Raw genomic sequence first — 19,533 nt, forward strand, 5'->3', positions numbered from 1 at the left:
TGGCTAATAGCATTAGCCGCCTAGTAGCGGGCCAACTCATAAAAACGCACCATCAACTTGCTCTGCGCGCCACGCGTCACGTCATAGCTCAGGGTAGAGGCAGCCCATGTTTTCAACACTTATATTCAAACATATTTATAGGGAAAGTCAAGTCACATTTTTTTTCTTTACAATAATAGTTCGAACAAGCCTATTGGTCTAAACACCGTATTCTGATTAATATGATAATGTGAATTAATATGAATTAAGCAACAAAATTCGCCCTCTTTCATCATTTTGCCATTTTCTGTCAAATGAAAATGACATCACAGCGCTGAAGGGTGGATCTTGCGAACGTCGCATGACCAAACCAAAAGAGGTGAGCCGTGATTGGTCGTCACCGGACCCCTTAGGCACTGCGATATCATTTTCAGTCGACAGGAGGTGGTCAAAATGGCCGCCTACTGAGATGGCGAAAAACAGGTGGATTTTACTGAAGTTAAAAATAAAAACATTAAATATTGTCACCAAATGGTAGCATTGGGTCTCTTTTGAAAGAGCTCACTGAGTGTCTCAACATTGTGTTCGCTCCTAAAACAGGACGGACCCTCGGAAAAGCGACCGCTACAAGTCAGAGAATTATTATTATAATTTTTTTTAGTAGCCCAGGCTTGCACTGTATCATCCATTAGCTTTGTCGCTTTGCTAAGAATGCACATTTGTTGGCAACGTGACCATACCACTTCTCAGAAGACGTTAAGAATCTGGTCATGCTGCATTTGAGTGTTACGGAGTGACAGTTCTGGAGGACCTAAAACGTGTCATCAGATCCATTGCATTTACATGCTACCAAAATGGATTGGACCTGGTTGCCAAATCCGCGGAAGTGTGATGAATATCTGTTGTGTGAAGATCAAAACGCCTGATGGGAGACAACATGTACACAGTTGCACATTTAGGACGCGTTCCAGAAATGTCACGGCTGCGTTTAAAACGAAAGTTTTTCAAAATTAAATTTATTCCAATTGTTTTGGTGCAATTATTGTAATCGGAATGCAATGTCTGATGACCTCTGACCCTCAATGTTGCAATGTTATGAAATTAAGGTTGAGTTTGTTACAGAAGTACTTTTTTAAGCCGTACCGGAATAAATTCATATGTCCGGCGGGGTTTAGTGTTTGTTTATTCTGGTTCTATAAAGTTGTTGCTACATACATCAGTGTTGTCAATTTTTAAAAGGTTTTTGTTACTTTTAGACTAACAATGTTATTGCGATATTTCCAACAAACTGTATTCTTTTTTTTTCAGGTGCTTTTCCTGTTCTCCTTTAAAAGTTGTACTAATACAAATTTTAATGTTTGATGAGAACATGATAAAAATTTGAGTTAAAGTCCTAAGGTGAGAATAAAGTAGAGAATAGAGAATAAAGAATAGAATAAATCAAGCGTGTCATCATAATATAAGATGGAGGAAAGGAATATAAGAGGAAAGTCATGTTTCAACAACAGAAAGATTAAGGGAGAGGACATCGAGTTACAATTTGCATTTCTTTAATTATAAACGTGATAATTTTGCACAATTTTGCCGATTGCACTTAATTGCTCTTATTAGTCAACATTGAATAACGTTATCAGAGCAACATGGTAAGATGACCACAAAAAATGTGGAAATTAAACAAAAATAAATTCACAACGCCAGAGGTGAAAAAATGCACAACTATGAAAATATCATATTGAAAAAGAATACTCAAATTAAGGCTGCACAAGATATGGAAAACATATCGATATTACCATAAGCGCCAACATGGAATAGTTTTCATCTGGAATTTTATGCTTTTATCTGAATTTGACCAGTCAGATGCAAATTTAAATACACATCAACACCCAATAGTTGGACATTACCTAAGGGAATTATAATAAATTAGCAAAGAATATATTGAGCTTGCTTATTTTGCCGCATGAAAAAGAATGACTTCATGTTAAATATCGCAATATTATCGATATTGCTATTGTCAACATGTTTATCCAATATCGTGCTGCCTTAATTCAAATGGTATGTCCCCACCTGATTTTTATCCAAGAGATAAACTGTATGTCGTGTTTAACAAGTGATTAGTGTGTAAACATCGCAGGGGATCTCTTGCTGTAACTGTCATGTGGTACATTGTTTTTGATAGCTTAGCATGACCTCAAATAAGGGTCATTCCCTCAAATAGCGATTAGCCGCCGGTTGTGTTATCGGCTTACACGTCCCGGAAATAGGCACCTCCCTTTTCCCACCAAGAAAAACAAACAACTGGTTGTACGTTTTGATGATCTTGTTTTTATCATCAACACTCCTGAGGCAACTAAAAATGGTCCAGTCAAGTCGAGTTCAATTCGGTTTGGTTTGCAAAGAAATGCAATGCAATGATTCAACACCCTGAATTTGCCCCGAGGTGTGTCTGTGAGCACGGATGGTTGCCTTTGAGTGCCCTGTGATTGGCTGGCAACCAGTCCAGGGTGTACCCCGCCTACTGTCCGAAAGATATCTGGGGAGGAGAAGCGGCTCAGATCATGAATGGATGGGTGGTTGAGAGGTTTTAAAGTCCCGTTCGGTTGAAGGTGAAAAATTTTAAGATTTCGGTAGCCACGATTGCATTTTGATTGTGTCAAACAAATCAGACAGAAGTGAAGTGATGAAAAAAAAAAATAACGCCTCAAACAAGAAAGAAGACATCGTCTAGTTGCTTGTCAGATTAGTAAGAAGACTCTCTCCAGCCTCAAGTGTCTCAGTCTGTCTGTCTGGCGTCTGTTCTTCTTCATCCGTATTAGATCGAACGCTTTAAGTGCTCCAGAGCAGACGGGCAGAGCTCAAAGGCTAAATCGATTAGCACATGAAGGGCGGCGAGCGAGAGTCCATCGACGGGTCGTGGGGGGGATACAGCACGTTTCCTGTTTTTCCGCCTGCTTTGGTAGTGAAGCTTTTTATTCTACCGCTCGGGTTTTTATCAACGTTTTGGTGATAATGATGTGCGGGCCATAAAAGACTTCAGAGACGGTCAGGAGTTTCTTATCTTTATGATTTTATTGCCATCTGCGAGTGGGACAGAAGACTTGATGCCATTATGGAGAGTTCAAAGGAAACTCGAGTATCCGGAGATGAGTTATTGCTTTGTTAAAGGTGAGCCGTCGAACTTTGCTGACATCCAAATACTTCGCACACAAAGACCAAATGTAAAAAGGTTTGCTAAAATTTGGTTCGAATCTCTTCCTTTTGACGAAGGAACTGTGACTAAAATGGCAGCTTCAAACCAAAATGGCAGACTTCCTCTGCTTCCATCAAAAAAAAAAAAAAAAATCTAATTGTCTCTTCAAACTGGAATGGACAGCGTTCTGTGTCTTTCCAGGCTTTCAGAGATTTTTTTGTGGGTCTTCTCAGGACATCCACGTCTACAAAAATCTACCAAACTTCATGGGCGTGATTTTCATTTTTCATGGGGTGCACAAAGTGAGCCAATGGCGAGTACTCAAACTGCACCACCATTTGCAGCCCACAAGCAATAACGATCACACACAAAAAAAAGAAAATGGGGCAAATTAGCCGTCCAGCTTCAAATTTGGTAGCAACCAGACAAAATCTCAAGTTCAAAATAAGCCTAAAGGGGCCACTTCAAACTCAAATCACAGACTTCATGTTTCATTTCTGGGCATGGCCTTTTTCCGATTATTGTATTCAGTCTGAGTGAATCTTGGCGTTGTTTTCCAGAAGGTGTGGGAAAAAAACAACAACAAAAAAAATGTGGGTTTTCTAAGGCGAAATTTGCATGGCGGAGAAAGCCATGAAATGGAAAATCCAGGAGACAATACGGCACATTGTAGGATGGGGAGCATTCGAGGACCAAACGTGCATTTTATAAACCGTGTCTATAAACTGTGAAATCTGAAAAAGATGAAACAATAGGGCTCAATGTGTGAAGGAGGTACCAAATGTGTGTAAGAAATGACCCTCACTGATCCCATGGTGACCCGAAAAGCTTTATTGGCGTTTCGACTGGGTCATATGTCGCGAGCCGGAACCTCAGTAATGTGGATTCCTCTGCTTTTTTTTTAGCCATGACTTTTTGAGACTACTTATGATGACCATGCCGACCAAATGTCATGTTACTCGTGACACTGGCTTCAGGGGTTACATTTTCGAGCGAATGTTGTATTCGTCAACTTTTGTAAAAAAAAAAAAAATATCGGCCAAAATCCGGGGGTCGCCTCTGTGATTAGCAACATCTGGCGACTTTTAACGATGCTTAGAGACGACGCGTGAATGTTTGGAAGTGTTTGTGAAAGACTAAGATTAGCTTGTGAATAACACACATGAATGGGTTGACATTAATTGGTTACCATGGTACCCATCTTCAAGTGGTCTCTCACATTGGAGAATCAAGAAGAACTTTGGCGACACGTTTTATGACTGTTTAAAAAAGCTTATGGTTGATTTATTGAAAAATTCATGCTTCCTCTTTTTAAAACCCCTGGGAAAGGTCCAAGTGATACAAACATGTCCACTTCAAACCATAATGGCAGACCGCTTGAGTTTTTTCAGGCTTGGCGGTCTTTAAGACTCGTGTGTCTACTCAGGATATATCTGCCTACCAAATTTCACGTTGCTAAGAGAAACCAAGGATGTTTTAAGTGTAGCCATTACTCGACCTACAAAGCAAACTTCCCCGACCAAAAAACAATCATTTGAGATCAACATCTGGATGGCCCAGGCAGCACTAATCATTTGCAGCACTAATCCTCACTGTCAAACGTATCGCAAAACAATGCCGGAGGGACGGAGATTAGCGTGAAATCACGGAACCCGTGTCATGCGAGGCCCTGCATGTTCCGTTTTATGGGATTATTCCTAGCTAATGATGCATTTTAGCGATGACGGGGGAAGGGTTGACGTGGCCGTCCTCAGATCAGTCACGCAGGACATCGCTTGCTATTCTCTCTCTCTCTCTCTCTCTCTCTCTCTCTCTCTCTCTCTTTCTCTCTCTCTCTCTCTCTCTCTCCTAAAATTTACAGTTGCTTATCGACTAAAAAAATGCTCTTTTCTGTGATATATTTATTCCGTAATATTTCAAAAACTTGTGCAGTGTTTGGAAATCATGAAGAAACACTTTCAAGCATGTAAATATTAAAAAAAAGAATTAATGAGGCCTCGCACTCTCTTTTTTCATGGTGAATATGCAAAGTGATCGCTTGACAGACAAAAAAAAGCGTCACGATTTAGGATAGCCCATCCGTCTAGGACGCTGGCTTCGTTTTAGCAAATTTGGCAAAAAGTTCTTCGAGTTTGTCAAAGTACAAACGCTTGACTTCCGCGGAATGGCTGCTGAATTCCAAAATAGTTGATTTTCTCCGATTTTGGACATGGGTCCTTGAGACTTTTCCGGGCATCAAGTTATGGCGGACATGTCGACATTGTTTCATGTGGATTGGTGAAACTAGTGTTGAGGCAGATTTTTAATTTCTTTTTTTTTTTTTTTGTTCTCAAAAAGTTCATCTGACTCCTTGCTCCATCTGCATTTGGTATGGTAGGTTTAAAAATAAAATGTAGCCATAAATCATGCCACATGTCTCAGAGTAACTTAAAACAACATCTGCATGCAAATCTCATGATGTTGTCAAACGTTTTATTGTGTCTTACTTTACACGATTCGAACACTGCCATTTTCTGTTCATTCTAAATTGGTTATTCTTGATTTGTGAAAAGAGCGGAGCCACCTTTGCGATTTGGTTGTTATGCTATGTTTCGTGACTTCTATGGTCCCTCGAACCATTTTTCAAAATGAACCAACTCACGAATTTAATTCCAGCTAAGAAACAGAATCAGAATCAATTTAACATTGTTTTGTGTATAAAAAGAAAGGAGGCCGTGAGATGTCAATCAAAAAATCTGTTGCGCATTTGCAAAAACACGTTTTGTTCTCGTCGTCTTCTACGTTTGCATCTTACTTATTTCAGCTAGGCTGTTGTGTCATTGTGACCTTTTCTCCTTTGTTTGCTTCTGCAGCAAGTGGGCTAGCGGCTTAATGTGGAAACCACAATGTCAAAAAGATGTTTTCGACGTTTTATTTTGACCCCGGTGAGAATAAGTGGTTCGGATGATGGATGGATGAAAAGACAAATATCGCAGTCAATCTCATATTTTGCTGCACCCTCACACATTGTTAGCCTAATAGCATTATTGTGTTTTCAGAAAATAGTGGGAAAAACACATGAAATTCAACAAGAAGCGGAGTTAAGTCCAGTCAAGAAAAAACAACAACACAGTTGTCAGCAAGCAGACGTTGGTGTTGTATTTTTGATTGCTTTTGGGACACTAAGTTAAAAATGACTTAGTCAATTATGCTGATTGGCTAATGATGCACGTCCATTTTGTGTCTTCTTTGGCATTGTTTTCTTTTTCTATGGCTCGCATCTTCTCTGTTAGTTTGCAGATGCGGTAGCATAGAGGCCCAATGTTGAAAAACATCAAGTAAAATAATGTTTGGGTTTTTTTTGTGTTACTTTCTAAAACAGTTTGAAAATATTCAAAATATTGCCATCACCTGAGCTGTTTTGCAAGTTTTCTACCACCGCTGTTATCTTTGCCGTCGTCATTGTTATGTAAAGATTGCAGCTTTTTCTTGCTGCGTTTTATTGCTGTTGTAGTGAGTAGCAAAACTGCCTTGCGGCACGTTCCGAACTCTTTTTTTTCCACTTTAAAGTCGCGTCGCGTTCCTAAATGTTGCCTTCTTCGTTGTCATCGACGTACTCTTCTCTTGAGAAGACAACTCAGACCTTCCGCTATGCTAAACACTAATCGTAACCAGAGGTCGGCACTTAGTTCCCGTCAGTATTTCAGGCCGACTCACGTGGACCTAGTCCATCCCTCGTGAGCGACAATCGGCGTCGAGAACAGAATTTCCACGTCACACGCCGGCGCCGCTCGAGCAGACACAGCCAAATAAAGAAGAAAAATGAAATATAAACAGACACGCACGCACAACGTGCTGATTGCTGAAATAAAAACAATATGGCGCATATGTCATTTACGTCTGTGAGTGGAGTGCGGCACATGCGTACTCGACGCCGTTTGGCTGACTCGGACCGACGAGGCGGGCCCGAAATACTGACGAGAACTCACGGGCGGACTAAAGCACAGACGAATACCCACCTCCATTATCAGTACCACTTCTCCTCACAAGGGTCGGATGTTTTTGGAATGTGGGAGGAAACCGGAGTACCCGGAGAAAACCCACGCAGGCAAGGGTAGAACATGCAAACTCCACACAGGAAGGCCGGACCCACGACCTCTGCACTGTGAGGACTTCGTGCTAACCAGTCGCCCACCGTGCCGCCCTCCACATGCAATCCATGGATATTTTTCCCCAACCATAACTTCAACCCTCTTGGCTCAACGTAACGTGAATTTATCAACACAGCGATAAAGAATAGCGTGCATGTATCATAACCAACACTCCAAATTGCCATAAGTGCCTTTTTGTTTTTTGTTTTTTATCAACGTCAGGACTGTGGAAAACATTTGGCAGCGGCACATTGCTTTTCCTGGTCACTTGCCCTTAAGATAAGAATCTTAATCTTGTTCAGCAGCAGAAAATTTGTCCGTAACCTCCAGATGTGTGCTGTTTGTTTATTTATCATGTGTCAAGAATGCCAAGAAAATTGATAATGGGAATCCTGTGAGGCGCAAGTCAATGCACATAGTTGAGTCTTCAATTTGAGTGTTGCATTTCAATCCAAATCAATTCAAATACATCATTTATTTCATTAAAAGCGAAAATTCACATGGCTAAAGCCTCTTTGAACTACTTGAACTTGTGACTCGCTGGCTAAATCAAGGTCTGTACATCTATCATCTTGGCCCGGACCGCGTTTTCCAATTAAGCGCCTTCCAAGAAATTAAACCGGCTAAAACAGGTTTGCACGCAGTCCTACATACCAGCGTGATACTTACATGATAAAAGTTGTACTCTGGGGCTCCTTTGGCCTTTTGGATTCATCCACAGCAGCCACAATGAATTCTTCAAAAGTCACAAATTTGTCTTCCTTCTATGTGTACTTTAGATATTCAAACATAGTTCATTTTAATAATAAATTAAGAATTCAGTCTTTTATTTGCATAGAATATAGTAAATATCAAAATAAATCCAATCAGAAATCAAAAATATTTTTAAGAATCATTACACAGTGTGGTGTTATATTTTTTTTTTACCAATTATTCAATAAATGGGCAAATGGTTTTACAAATAAATACAAATAAAAAATAAATTAATCAATTTTAACTGATTAAATACGGGAAAAAATGTAAATTGTTTAGACAAAAAAGAATTGTTGATTTAAAGAATGACTTTTTTTGTAATTTGGAATTGCAATCATGTTATTCACAATAAATAAATGAGCCAATTATTTAATGAGATAATTTCCTAATAAACAAATACATTTGGCACAATAATATGGAGGGGGTAAAACAGGTCAATAAATGTAAAAGTGTTATATAAATAAAGTTGGGTAGAGTAACAAATCTTCAATGACGGAGTATTGTGAGAATAAAGAAGGATTTTGTGCCAAGTCATCATTTTACAAGATTAAGGAATTAAATTTAAATAGAATTAAATGTAATGAAATTCAATCTGTATCCATTGTCTCTAGCCGACAACGCTTCCGCTAACAACATAAAAGCAAAGAGAGAGGCCCGACAATAGCACAGCCGGCGTTGCCAATTTAGCCATTTAGTCAAAAATAGTTTGCAACTTTCCATCTCCTTGTGAATGAATATGTTTTTTGTTTTGCAAATGACAGAGACGATGACACACGGGCCATTTATAGGCTGCAAAAGCAGGAATCTTTTGACCCGAGATACATCAATTTAAAAAATGCTGAATATTGGCTGACATTTTAAGAGGAGCCTAAAATATACTAGAATCTTTACAAGTGAACTTAATTTGACATTCTCAAAACTTTTAAAAGAACTTGTCCAACTATTCAATGTTTCTATGCTTTTTGCATAACTAACAGTTCCTTATTTTTTCTAATTATTATTTATGTTATTAAGTTGTAATTAAGTAAAGTAAATTGAAAATAGTAATAATAATAATAATAATAATAATAAAAATAGCAAAATTCGTATTTTTTTTTTCTTCTGTGACTCGGTCTCTCTGCATCTCTGTCAAACTGCTGATGACACACTAATCTCAGTGGCCACATCATTTAAGCAATTATGAACGAAATTTAAGTATAACGTTTGTTTTCTCCTCCCTTCTCATGCTATTTTAACTTCTTACTCCTCTTGCGCAGACTTAATTCGGGAAAAGGGTAGTAAAAGAAACGTCTTGGCGCAGTTGGGAAAACAATAAAGCAGAGTTGCTCCAGTGACGCGCAAAACAGGATAGAGCAAGAGATGTTTCTTGAACCGACCAAAAGGTTTTAAATTTTTTTTTTTTGTGTGGCAAAAGTTCACCGGTCAGTGTCAGCCCAAGGAGGTAGTAGAGGTGTTGTTGAACGCATCATGTGACACTTTTCTATTTTCGTGCTCAGTGCTAGTCTAGCGCGAGGCTTGGCGTAAATCTAACACAGAGGCAGGCTCGACTTTATTTTGACGCAGTTCAATTGTAGCATTGTGGGGTTGAAGACCACAGCTTGGTGAAAGGTGTGGCTGAGAGCAACATCTCTCTCGCGAGGGAGAAGAGCGGGCGAAGGGACGCAGCGAGACGGACAGACTGATCTTCAACCGTCACCGATTTGTTGTTGTCATGGTGAAATTGTCGAACGTAATTTTAATCGCTCACTGGTAAACACATTCCAATAAAAAAAATAATAAACTGAGTTGAATCGCTGGACACAACGGCTGGCACATCATTGAGTTGGCGAGGGGGCGCTAAAAAAAAAATTCCAACTTGAAAAGCACCAGCTCAGAACGACTGAGCAATTACACAAACCCACGTTATCGCACGTTCACAGAATGAGGTTATTTTTAGGAAACTCTTAAGCCGCCACACCTTTGCGCCGGTAATCCTTCAAGTGTTGCCGTGCTTATGCGCCATAGTGTTGTTTTGCTCCATTAATGGGTCAAAACACCGGTTGTGAAACTTGCCCGATAGCGAGTTGAACGAAAAATTAAACTCAGAACAGTTAGACATGAGGTCAAAAGTTGACACTTCAAATGAAATTTAATTAAATTGTCGATGATTTTGATCGTCAACGGAATTAAATCGTGACTAGTCGACTAATCTTGGCAAACGAGGCACATACCGTATTTTATGTTTTAAATATTTCTCAGCCAACCAACAAATAAAAATTTCACAAAGTATAGTAATGAACCTCCGCATATTTGTGATTTGCAATTCATGAATTCACGCTCAGCTACGCGGGCTTTTTTTTGGGTTTGTGTGTGTGTGTGTGTGTGTTCTAAGAGGCTACAAGATGTCCTGACTAATGGGAAAGTGTTACCTGGCTCCCAACAAATATGTTCAAAGGATGCGTTTCAACTGTTCTTAGGTCTTTGTCTGCCGGGGCGGAGCCTAATTCAGCCCGAGCAGTTAGCGGGAATTACGGAGACACTTCACACACCTGTATGTTTTTAAGAAAGCTGTAAAGAATCTTCCTGTGTGAACGTTACAAACATGGAATGAGGGGATGAGTGCAATCCAGGAATTTCATAATTTTGGCAGCATCAGGCTTGGCTGAGGCAGTAAAACGGCTGTGCGCAAGGGATCTAAAAAGTGGATTGGAAGCTTAACGCTGTTGTGTGTAAAGGTGGAAGCTACCCGTGCAATATAATGCAGTCATATATATATATATAATTTCATGTTCATTAGGTTCGTCGCGACATTGGAATATCCGTACCGCATCTGTTATTCCTCTCACGCTTCCTCCGAAAGTGCTTTCATCTCCCCCTATTCCATGTGGGTACCAAGAATAAATGGTGAAACACTCCCTTTCCATTTTTCCGCCATTTCCTTTCACACAACCGCCTCTGATACTACCTCCAACGATGGAAATGTTCTGGGTTGCCTTATTCCTTGTGGTACCTTTCACACAGAACAGCAACAAGCTGATTGCGTTGTTCAAGTTTGCGGTTTTTCACAATTCCCTTCCACAGAACTGCCTTCCTGCCTCTGCATCACCTCTGATACGACTTCCAAAGCTGGAAACTTTCCCTGTCCCTTCATTCTTTGTCGGTACCTTCCGCAAATTCGAACCCGATCTGTGTCTTTACCAGTTTTGACAGACAGTATGAAAGGTGATTATGTGGATTATATAAACGCACGCTGGAGTCCATTCAGTTTCTTGTTGGTACCAGCGGAGTCAATCAACAAGATGGCTCGCAGGGATTTGAGCACGTCTTTAAAGCATAATAAGCTTAGTTGAGAAGTCTCCGTGTGTTTTGGATGCTTTCCAAATGTTGAAACAAGACTATTTATCTTGCAGCGTTAGCCGCTAACCATGGATTTCCCCCTTTCAAGACATCTCTAGAACAACGCTTGGGACAACAATTAGAAATTGAATAACATCCCGCCTGCTCTTTGTTTTTGTTTTTACGGCTTTATTTGCGTCCTTCCTGCCGCCTCGGATGCGAGCGGCGCTCGCCGTTCTTCCTGTTGTGAGCGACGCAAAGTGTGGACGTCAGCGCTTTTCACGCAAATTGCAACAAGTCGCTGCAAGGCCAGCGTGGCAATCCAAAAGGAACAAGCCCAACAGGGCTCAACTTGCCGACATCCATTTGAGAATTGGATGATTTTTTAAAATTTATTTTCAGTTAAGTGTCGGGTACCGCCTTTGATAAAACACCTGCAATGCATCTTGGGAAACAATCTCTGATCGTTGACATTGTGTCTCACGTGCGATCTTGATGTTAAAGTCAGATTAAAAGTTACAAACATTTTGATATGCTATGTGTCTGCTGACTTTTTTCTCTTTTGGGAAAACCGAAGGAGAGCCCTGATGCCGGCACTCAGATTGTTACGTACACGATATTGGCTATATTTTTTAATACAAGAAACGAAGCCATGCCCAAGTTTCTGGTCTGAATTTGTTGCATTGAACGTGGTTATGAAAAACTTTGAAGCTAGTATTGGTTCTGTTAATGGTGGAAACAATTGACTCTTTAGTCATCATTACGATAACCATACTGGGGCATAGAACATATTGTTGGCCAGTGGGGTGATTATGAAAAATTAATAAAGATGATAAGAATGATGCGTTCAATGAATTGCTTTTCAACATTATTCAGAGTGTTTGATGGACGCTCTTGTCATATTTATTAATGGAAATATGATAACATCCACCACACACGTCCGCTGATCACAGAATCTGCCTGCCGATCAAATTAATCAAAATCGCGTCCCACAACCAACGGCAATAGTTGGACGTAGCTCCAGCAGGCGTCGACTTCCATCTATCAAATTGTTAAGCGTGCTGGGTGAAGTCAGAGGAAATGTCCTTGGTACCCTGCAATGTCTGCCAAATTCTCAAACAGGCCAAACGAAGCGGGCACGAAAGTTGCCTCAATTATGAAAAAAATATCTAATACAATATAATACAACTTTATCTATTTAGCGCATTTCACAACAGCTGGAGCTGTGACAAAGCGCTTTCCAGATGGTGTAATAAATTAATTAATAAATAAAATAAATTTCCCGACAACTGCCCGAAGACAGCCAGGATAGGCTCCAGCACCCCCGCGACGCTTGTGAGGAGAAGCGGAACCGGTAATGGATGGATAGATTAAATAAATCTAAATTAGCGTGAAATTAGACCACAAACTAAAACGCATGTACAAGAGATAGCAGAAGAACAGCAGAACAGCGACATTCTCATGCGAAGTCGAAAGCTAAAGAATTAAAATGCGTCGTTCAAAGTGGACAGAGAAGCGTCTTGCCTAACATTCAATGGGAGCTCAAGGACCGACAACAGAAAAAGGTGCGATCCGCCCTCAGGCTGCGCTTAGTCCTCGGCACCTCCAGCTGCATGTGGTCCGCAGACCTGAGACGGAGGGGCAAGTGCGTAGGGGTGGAGGAGCTCAGAGAGGTACACCCTGGAGCGAGGCCATTTAAAGTTATGTGATCCGTCTTCCGAGATCTAGTTAAAAGACGAGCAGCAGTTTAAGGCACTTGAGGGAGGACTGGCTGACTCCAAAATAAGGTGCATGACAGTAATTTTTTGGGTCCAAAACAAAGAATGGAAACAATATTGCCCTCGCTGGCACCAGCACGAAAATCAACGAGGCGTTTTTTTTTTTTTTACTGTCGAGCGCAGCAAATAAATACAAAACAAAGAGCCCCGAGTCTTTCTTGAACCTCGCATGCGTCTTTTGTAAACGTTTGTCGTCAATGTGAACTAGAGCAGAGTTTAAGTGCTCTTGCACAAACAAAGAAGTTCACTCATGTGCTTCGTAAGGTGATAAATGATTTTTTTCCTCTCGAAACTTCCCATTTGGCAAGGCAGGCTTCAGGCGGCCGTTAGGCACTGAGCGGATGCTCTCGTGATCCTCAACACGCTGCACTTCGCTGTGACTGAGCAATATTTGCATAGAGAAGGCCACGCCCACTGTTACTCGCCATCATCTGATAGCGTTCATGTCATGTCGCAACCCACTGGATGCGAAGAGCCCTCGGGGAGCCCCACCGCCGGTGGTCGGGAAATACTTGGCAAATGGAACGACACCAAACAGCCGTTAGCTTTTTAGTGTCGACTTGCATTGATGTGGAAGAAGCCTGCTGAGAGGGTGAGACCGCTTGCTGCTTGGACGCTTGTTCAGGAAATGTTGTAACTATTTATTCTGGATAATTTATTCCAGGAATAAATCCTAAAGCAGCAAGGTGTACGAGTGGGTTAGGACTACTGCCTTGCAGTTCTGAGATTTGGGACTAATTATTGGCTCCAGGCTTCCTCTGTGGACCTTTCAGGAAAGGTCTCAAAAGTTTGTAAGTAGAAGTAGAGGAACTTGTATTTAAAAAAAAAAAAAAAGACTGCGGTAAAAGCGAAAGTATTTATTCAACTCTTTTATTTAAGTAACAGTATAAACATTTTTTTACTTGTCCTTGCGACCAAAAGAAAACAATTAGTAGCCCTCTTTTATGAAGCTAAGTGGTCAGCGTCTATTTTGTGAAACACTTGCATTGTTTTTTTTTTTAAGTATGAAAAGTGCTATATAAATAAAGGCTTGCTTGATTTGATCGATTAACTTGCAGACTGCTGCGAAGAAAGAGAAGGAAAACCATCCGGACACGGCTATCAAAACAACATGTTCCCATAAATTTGCTAATGTTGTGAACTGACTAACATAATCATCATTAATCAAATGCTAAATTAGGCAATGAAACATCGAGGGGAAAAAATACACATTACTTGTTAATGTTTTTTTTTCAGATTATAAAGAGTTGTTTTTTTACATGTTTTTTTTTTTGCCTGGCTCAAGACAAAAATCACATTCACCAACAATAATGCAGCCGGCAACATCAAACAGTTTGCTGCGGATGGCTAATATCTTCTGTCATCTTCAATGACCCTCGGATCTGATCAAGCCCGAAACAAAACTAAGCAGTAGACAATATCTGTTTTCAAATGTACGCAGGGAATGTAAAAAGTCGTCCGAAGAATACATACTAGACTAAATTGTGCATTGGTATGAATGAGAGGGGAGATTCTTGCTCGTCTCTATCTGCCCTGTGATTGGCTGACAGCCAGTGAGAATGTACATTGGCAAACAATCGAGCTCATCCACAACTTAACTCATTTACTGCCATTGACGGCTAAAGGCGTCAATTTCTTTTTTTTTTTTTTTTTGCTCGGCTGGTAGGGAATGACTTAATTGGGAAACATGATATCGATTTGAGGTGGCTCACTTGATGACTTTTCCCAGGAGATCATTGAGAAAAGAAAAATCCCTTTTAACACACCCCACAGCAAAGAATAATCTCTGAGACATCTTTGAGAGATATCCAACAATCCAACAGGCCTTCGTTGACTTTGACCGCAAGAGTATGGGAATGTAGCCCCTTTCACACCTGCCTGTAAAAAGAAATGGGACTTTTCCAAGTTATTTCCCCGGTACACTAATAAGAAGCAGCTAACCAGAAAAGGTTTCTGGTTTCATGGGTGGTATCGGGGGGGGGGATGCTTGAATTGCTGTGGTAAGACCTGGCACAAAATGGAGATTTCCATGTTGCTGTTCCGTCTCAACAGTACCGGCCCACAAATTTCTTTGCTTGGTATCAGAGGCTGGACCGCGACAGTGCAAAGGGCTAAACACTTATTTCTCAGTGGGCCGCTTTCACACTTCATGTCAAAGCCGACTTTTTCCGCCGACCTTTTTTCCATCTGGCTGTTCTGCATGAAAAGTATCGACACGGAATGAGTCACTTCCATCTTCAGAAGTAGTAACAGCGGTGAGAAGCGTGAATAAAAATGGCAGAAAGACAGAACAGGCAATGAGGCGTTAAGCACTAGAGACTCCTCCGGAAGATGGTTTTAATCTGCCTATTGAAATTGGCTCTTTTCTTGTACCGTTGATCTGTGCGGATGGTTACGACAGGCAATGGGGGATTGAAGACGACCGTAGCATTTTCCTGCTTTGGAGGTTGTTGCAACATTATATATTTCATGTCTCACACCTGCCGCTAATTTAATTTAAATTTGATAATCAATAACTTCAATTATTTTATGGAGCATTTTTTTTGCAGGGTAGGGTTTTATTAAATAACAAATATCTGATCAAATAATGCAGACGTTGAATGTAGGGCTGCACTCCCTCTGGGTTTAAAAAAAAACGCCTCTTCAGGTAACACTTAAGATGGCAAAACTTGATTTTTGAACACGATACTAACTACAAAGTAAACATTTTCAGAATGTTTTTCGCATAAGAAATGGTTTGGTGTATCATTTTGCTTCACAAGCCTCTCGCCGTTAATGGCTGCTCCGCTGGCCTTTTGGACTAAATAAAATATCTAAAAAGATCTGTCACGCAGACCTGCTATCTAATTATTTTCCATATACATTTCCTTGAATAATCACATCACTAACTCTCACACGCAATCGCTGCTGAACCATGATTTAATAATGAACACAACTTGGAGTAAGCTAGGCTAAGCTAAGTTAGCTAAAGAAGTTTAACCACGCGCAATGTCGTGAGAGATCACGCGTTGCGCCTCGTGAACTAGTGCGCATGCGCACTAGGCATTGGTAGGAAGGAATTTCAGGACACCTGTTAACGTCAGCTGCGCTAGTGTGTTTGTGTGTGGGCGGGGGCTGAGCGGGAATAAACGGGCGCTCACACAAGCGTCAGGTGCAAAATGAAAACATCCTACCTTAACTCATCGTAGCGCATGGCGGCCACGTAATGTTGCCGTGGTTCCGTCTGCAAGTGACCCTAGCAACAACTTACAACTTTTTTTTTTATCGTTTTAATTTAAAGTGAGCTCAAACCCTAGCATCATCCTCAGATGGACATTTTTGTTGCTAGAAGAGTGTGTCCGTCAGCAACTCATGTCGTCGCAGAAACACGGAAGCGGCCAAACATTGGTTCCGGGTATCGAATTTATTCTTCCGGGTATCGCATTTATGGTTTTAAAATGAGGAATTGCAGTTTTGTGACATACATTTTTTTTCCTGGTCGACTTAGCCGACTTTTTTCCGCAGCCATAATGGAAAGTACATTAAATGTTGATTATGAAAGACCCACCAGAGCTGCTGCGGTCTTTTGTTTTTTTTTCTACACGTTTGTATGACCTTTCAAAATCTGAATATTGCCAATATTCAGCTTATGAAAGGGGTTTTGTCCACACGTAAACGTTGTTACTGTTATTACTTGCCTGTCTGATGGTGCAGGTCAGAGGAGAGCTGCAGGCTGACAGCTACCGCTCAGTACAAGGGTGTCAAATTCAAAATAGGTCAGGGGCCACATCGTGCCTAATTAGGCCCAGACCAGTCAAATAATAATAACAAAATGACCTATAGCCTACCTTCAGATTTCTTAAGACAAACTCGAGCAACTTGCTTTACAAATGCCCACAGGGTTTGAACAAATGACAAAGGAGTAAAATAAAAGAAAAAGGCTCAAAATAAATACTTTTGTTGTCCTCCTGAATCATATTGACAAATCCGTTTTGACTGCTCCTTTCTTCTTTGCCCCCAGTTTTTTTTAAATCTTTTCATTCCCTCCACTCTCATCCTTCCATCCTTCTTCCCTTCCTTTCTCCACAAAAGGAACTCCTCAGTGTCGGTCAATTTCTCATTAACCCCAACCCTGAATCTGGCCGGTTGAGCAATGTCTACAATGTCAGCGCCCCCATCACTTGCAAGAGAAAATGCAAGAAATGACTTGCCTTTGTGTTTCAACTCGCTGACCAAATCTGCCAATACTTCCGAAATCTTCCCTGCCACAGCATTCCTTGACAAACGAATGTTGGTCGCTTCTCAGGACACACAAGTTGTGCAGCTTTCGGCAACATGCATGTTGGAGCGTACGCACCGTCGGAATTTGGCTTTGATGCTAATGCTATTTCTTTAGCTGCACTAACCTCTCGGTTGCATGCGAAAACGGATCGCGATTTTCTCGGACCCACAAGCAATTCATTTATCTTCTCTCTTCTCAGGCGTATTTTTCTCCACGATATGTTTCATAGTGGCCGTGCATATTAGATTCCTTCCGACGCGCAAAGCACGCGGGTTTCTCATTCCCCTTTGTGTAGAAGTAGGAAGCAGTCCATTTTGGGGGGAAAACTCTGCACTCAGCATCTACCTTTCTCTTTCCAAACAGACATTTTTGCTGTCATCTATTTTCTTCCATCTATTTTCATCTGCCGTTCAGTGGCGCTTCTGCTATTCCTCTGACAGTCGCGCCTCTCTATTCTGACTAAAACAGTGCGTCCCTTAGTGGAGAATTTAAGTATTGCATTAAAAAAAAAAAATGAAAGGATTGCAAAAAAAAATCTAAAGATTTTTTTTTCATGCATTTCTTTCCTTCCAAAATTCATCCTGCGGTTCGGATTGGACCTCCTAGCGGGCTGGTTGTGGCCCCATGAGCCGTATGTTTGACACCATTGGAGCCTCAGTTCTGTGTGACGGGAAGTGGAGGAGAAGTGGGGTGCAATGCGGGGGCTAGTGGGCAATAAAAAAATGTCCATCAGACGTCAAAATAGTTTTGGGAGTAATTGAAGACACCAGGGCCATTTTTACTCTTTAAATATGTCGGAATACATTTTTTTTTTTTTTTAAATGGTGCTAGACCAGTAGCGGACTTTTTATCATCCAGCGCATATGGTCAGGTGTTTGAGCATCACTTTGGGTGTTTCTTTGCACATGCCTGCTCGATTCTATGTGGAAGGCTGATGAATCCCAAATCTACTCCGGCTTCTATCGAATTGCAGTAGAAAGTCAACTGCACAATCCTGGATGTGTGACGTTTAATGTCACACTCTCACTACTCCTTCGCGCTTGCTTTCAAAGCAATTGTGACGGTATGACAATTACTTTAGACTTCATATTTTCTAATCCATTCCAAAACGTAACGTCTCACTTGACTGGGTTCTGTGTACACAATGTGGTATTTTCAGTCATTTTCAAGTAAGTAGTAGTGTAATAAATGTATTATTACGATAATTTGTCTTGCTTGAAGATGCTGATGTCTTGTGACATTGTTTGTTGAAATCAGATTGCGGTTTGGGCAAGTCTGAGCGAAAAGGTCTCCACTTATCAAGGAGTTATGTAACTATTAAATGTTGTCGTGGCAAAAAGTTGAAATCTGGTGAGCAGCAATGCGCCAACGTGGCGCCGAAACAATATGTGAGCCTGATAAGTGCATGTACACTTTGAAACCATCTGGCAGTTTTGCTTTGATCTTTTTTGTGCTCGATGTCCATCAAAACTTTGACTTGTTTGACTTGGAAGACTTTTTTCCCCCCCCCAAATATTTTGACTTTAATCATGGAACATTTTCGGGTGATTTCACAATGCATTGAAAAGCATTCCAACTTTGTTCTGTAATATTTCAACTTTATTCCAGAAATATTTATATCCGACTTTATCCTATATTTTTGTTGTGTATGTATAAACAATATCTGTTTATTTTCCTCGATTGTTTCGACTCCAAAAAATAGCAGCTTCGTGGCATATTTGAAATGGACTCCCAGCTCATGTGCCCGCAAAGCTGTTATTAACTCGCTGTCGTTTGTGTTTCTGTCAGATTCGGATACGCGTCTGTGTCCATTTACTGCTGCTGATCACGCTCGGGGTGCATTCAAGTAAATTTGACGTCAACCCAGTGACAGATGACGTGTCGAGACTCTCGATTTTGGTAAGAACAAAAGCGACTCTCACGTTGACATCACAACTTGATTTTCCACAATATTACCAAATTCTACTTGTAATATGGAAGCAACTCCCCCCTTTGCCATGTTGGTCATTTTTTCGACTATTCCAAATTAATTGGAATAATTAAAAAACATTTTTTTTCAAATATCGTGACTTCATTCTAATTGGATTACAACTTTTTTGGGGTGGATATTATTACTTTAATCGCAAATTT

The 19,533-nt window shown here is 40.7% G+C and overlaps 1 protein-coding gene across 1 annotated transcript in view; it reads left to right on the forward strand.

Moving 5' to 3' along the window:
• The window catches only part of kitlga (kit ligand a), a 44,032-nt gene that overhangs the window by 9,914 nt on the left and 14,585 nt on the right, over window positions 1-19,533 (forward strand). The window contains exon 2 of the mRNA XM_088298998.1: window positions 19,192-19,302. Coding sequence (XP_088155124.1) covers window positions 19,192-19,302 — 111 coding nt within the window. The remainder of the gene's footprint in view (window positions 1-19,191; window positions 19,303-19,533) is intronic.

Source organism: Idiotropiscis lumnitzeri, chromosome 6, assembly GCF_059441095.1.
Source record: "Idiotropiscis lumnitzeri isolate Australia: NSW breed Sydney's pygmy pipehorse chromosome 6, RoL_Ilum_1.0, whole genome shotgun sequence".
Lineage (NCBI taxonomy): Eukaryota > Metazoa > Chordata > Actinopteri > Syngnathiformes > Syngnathidae > Idiotropiscis > Idiotropiscis lumnitzeri.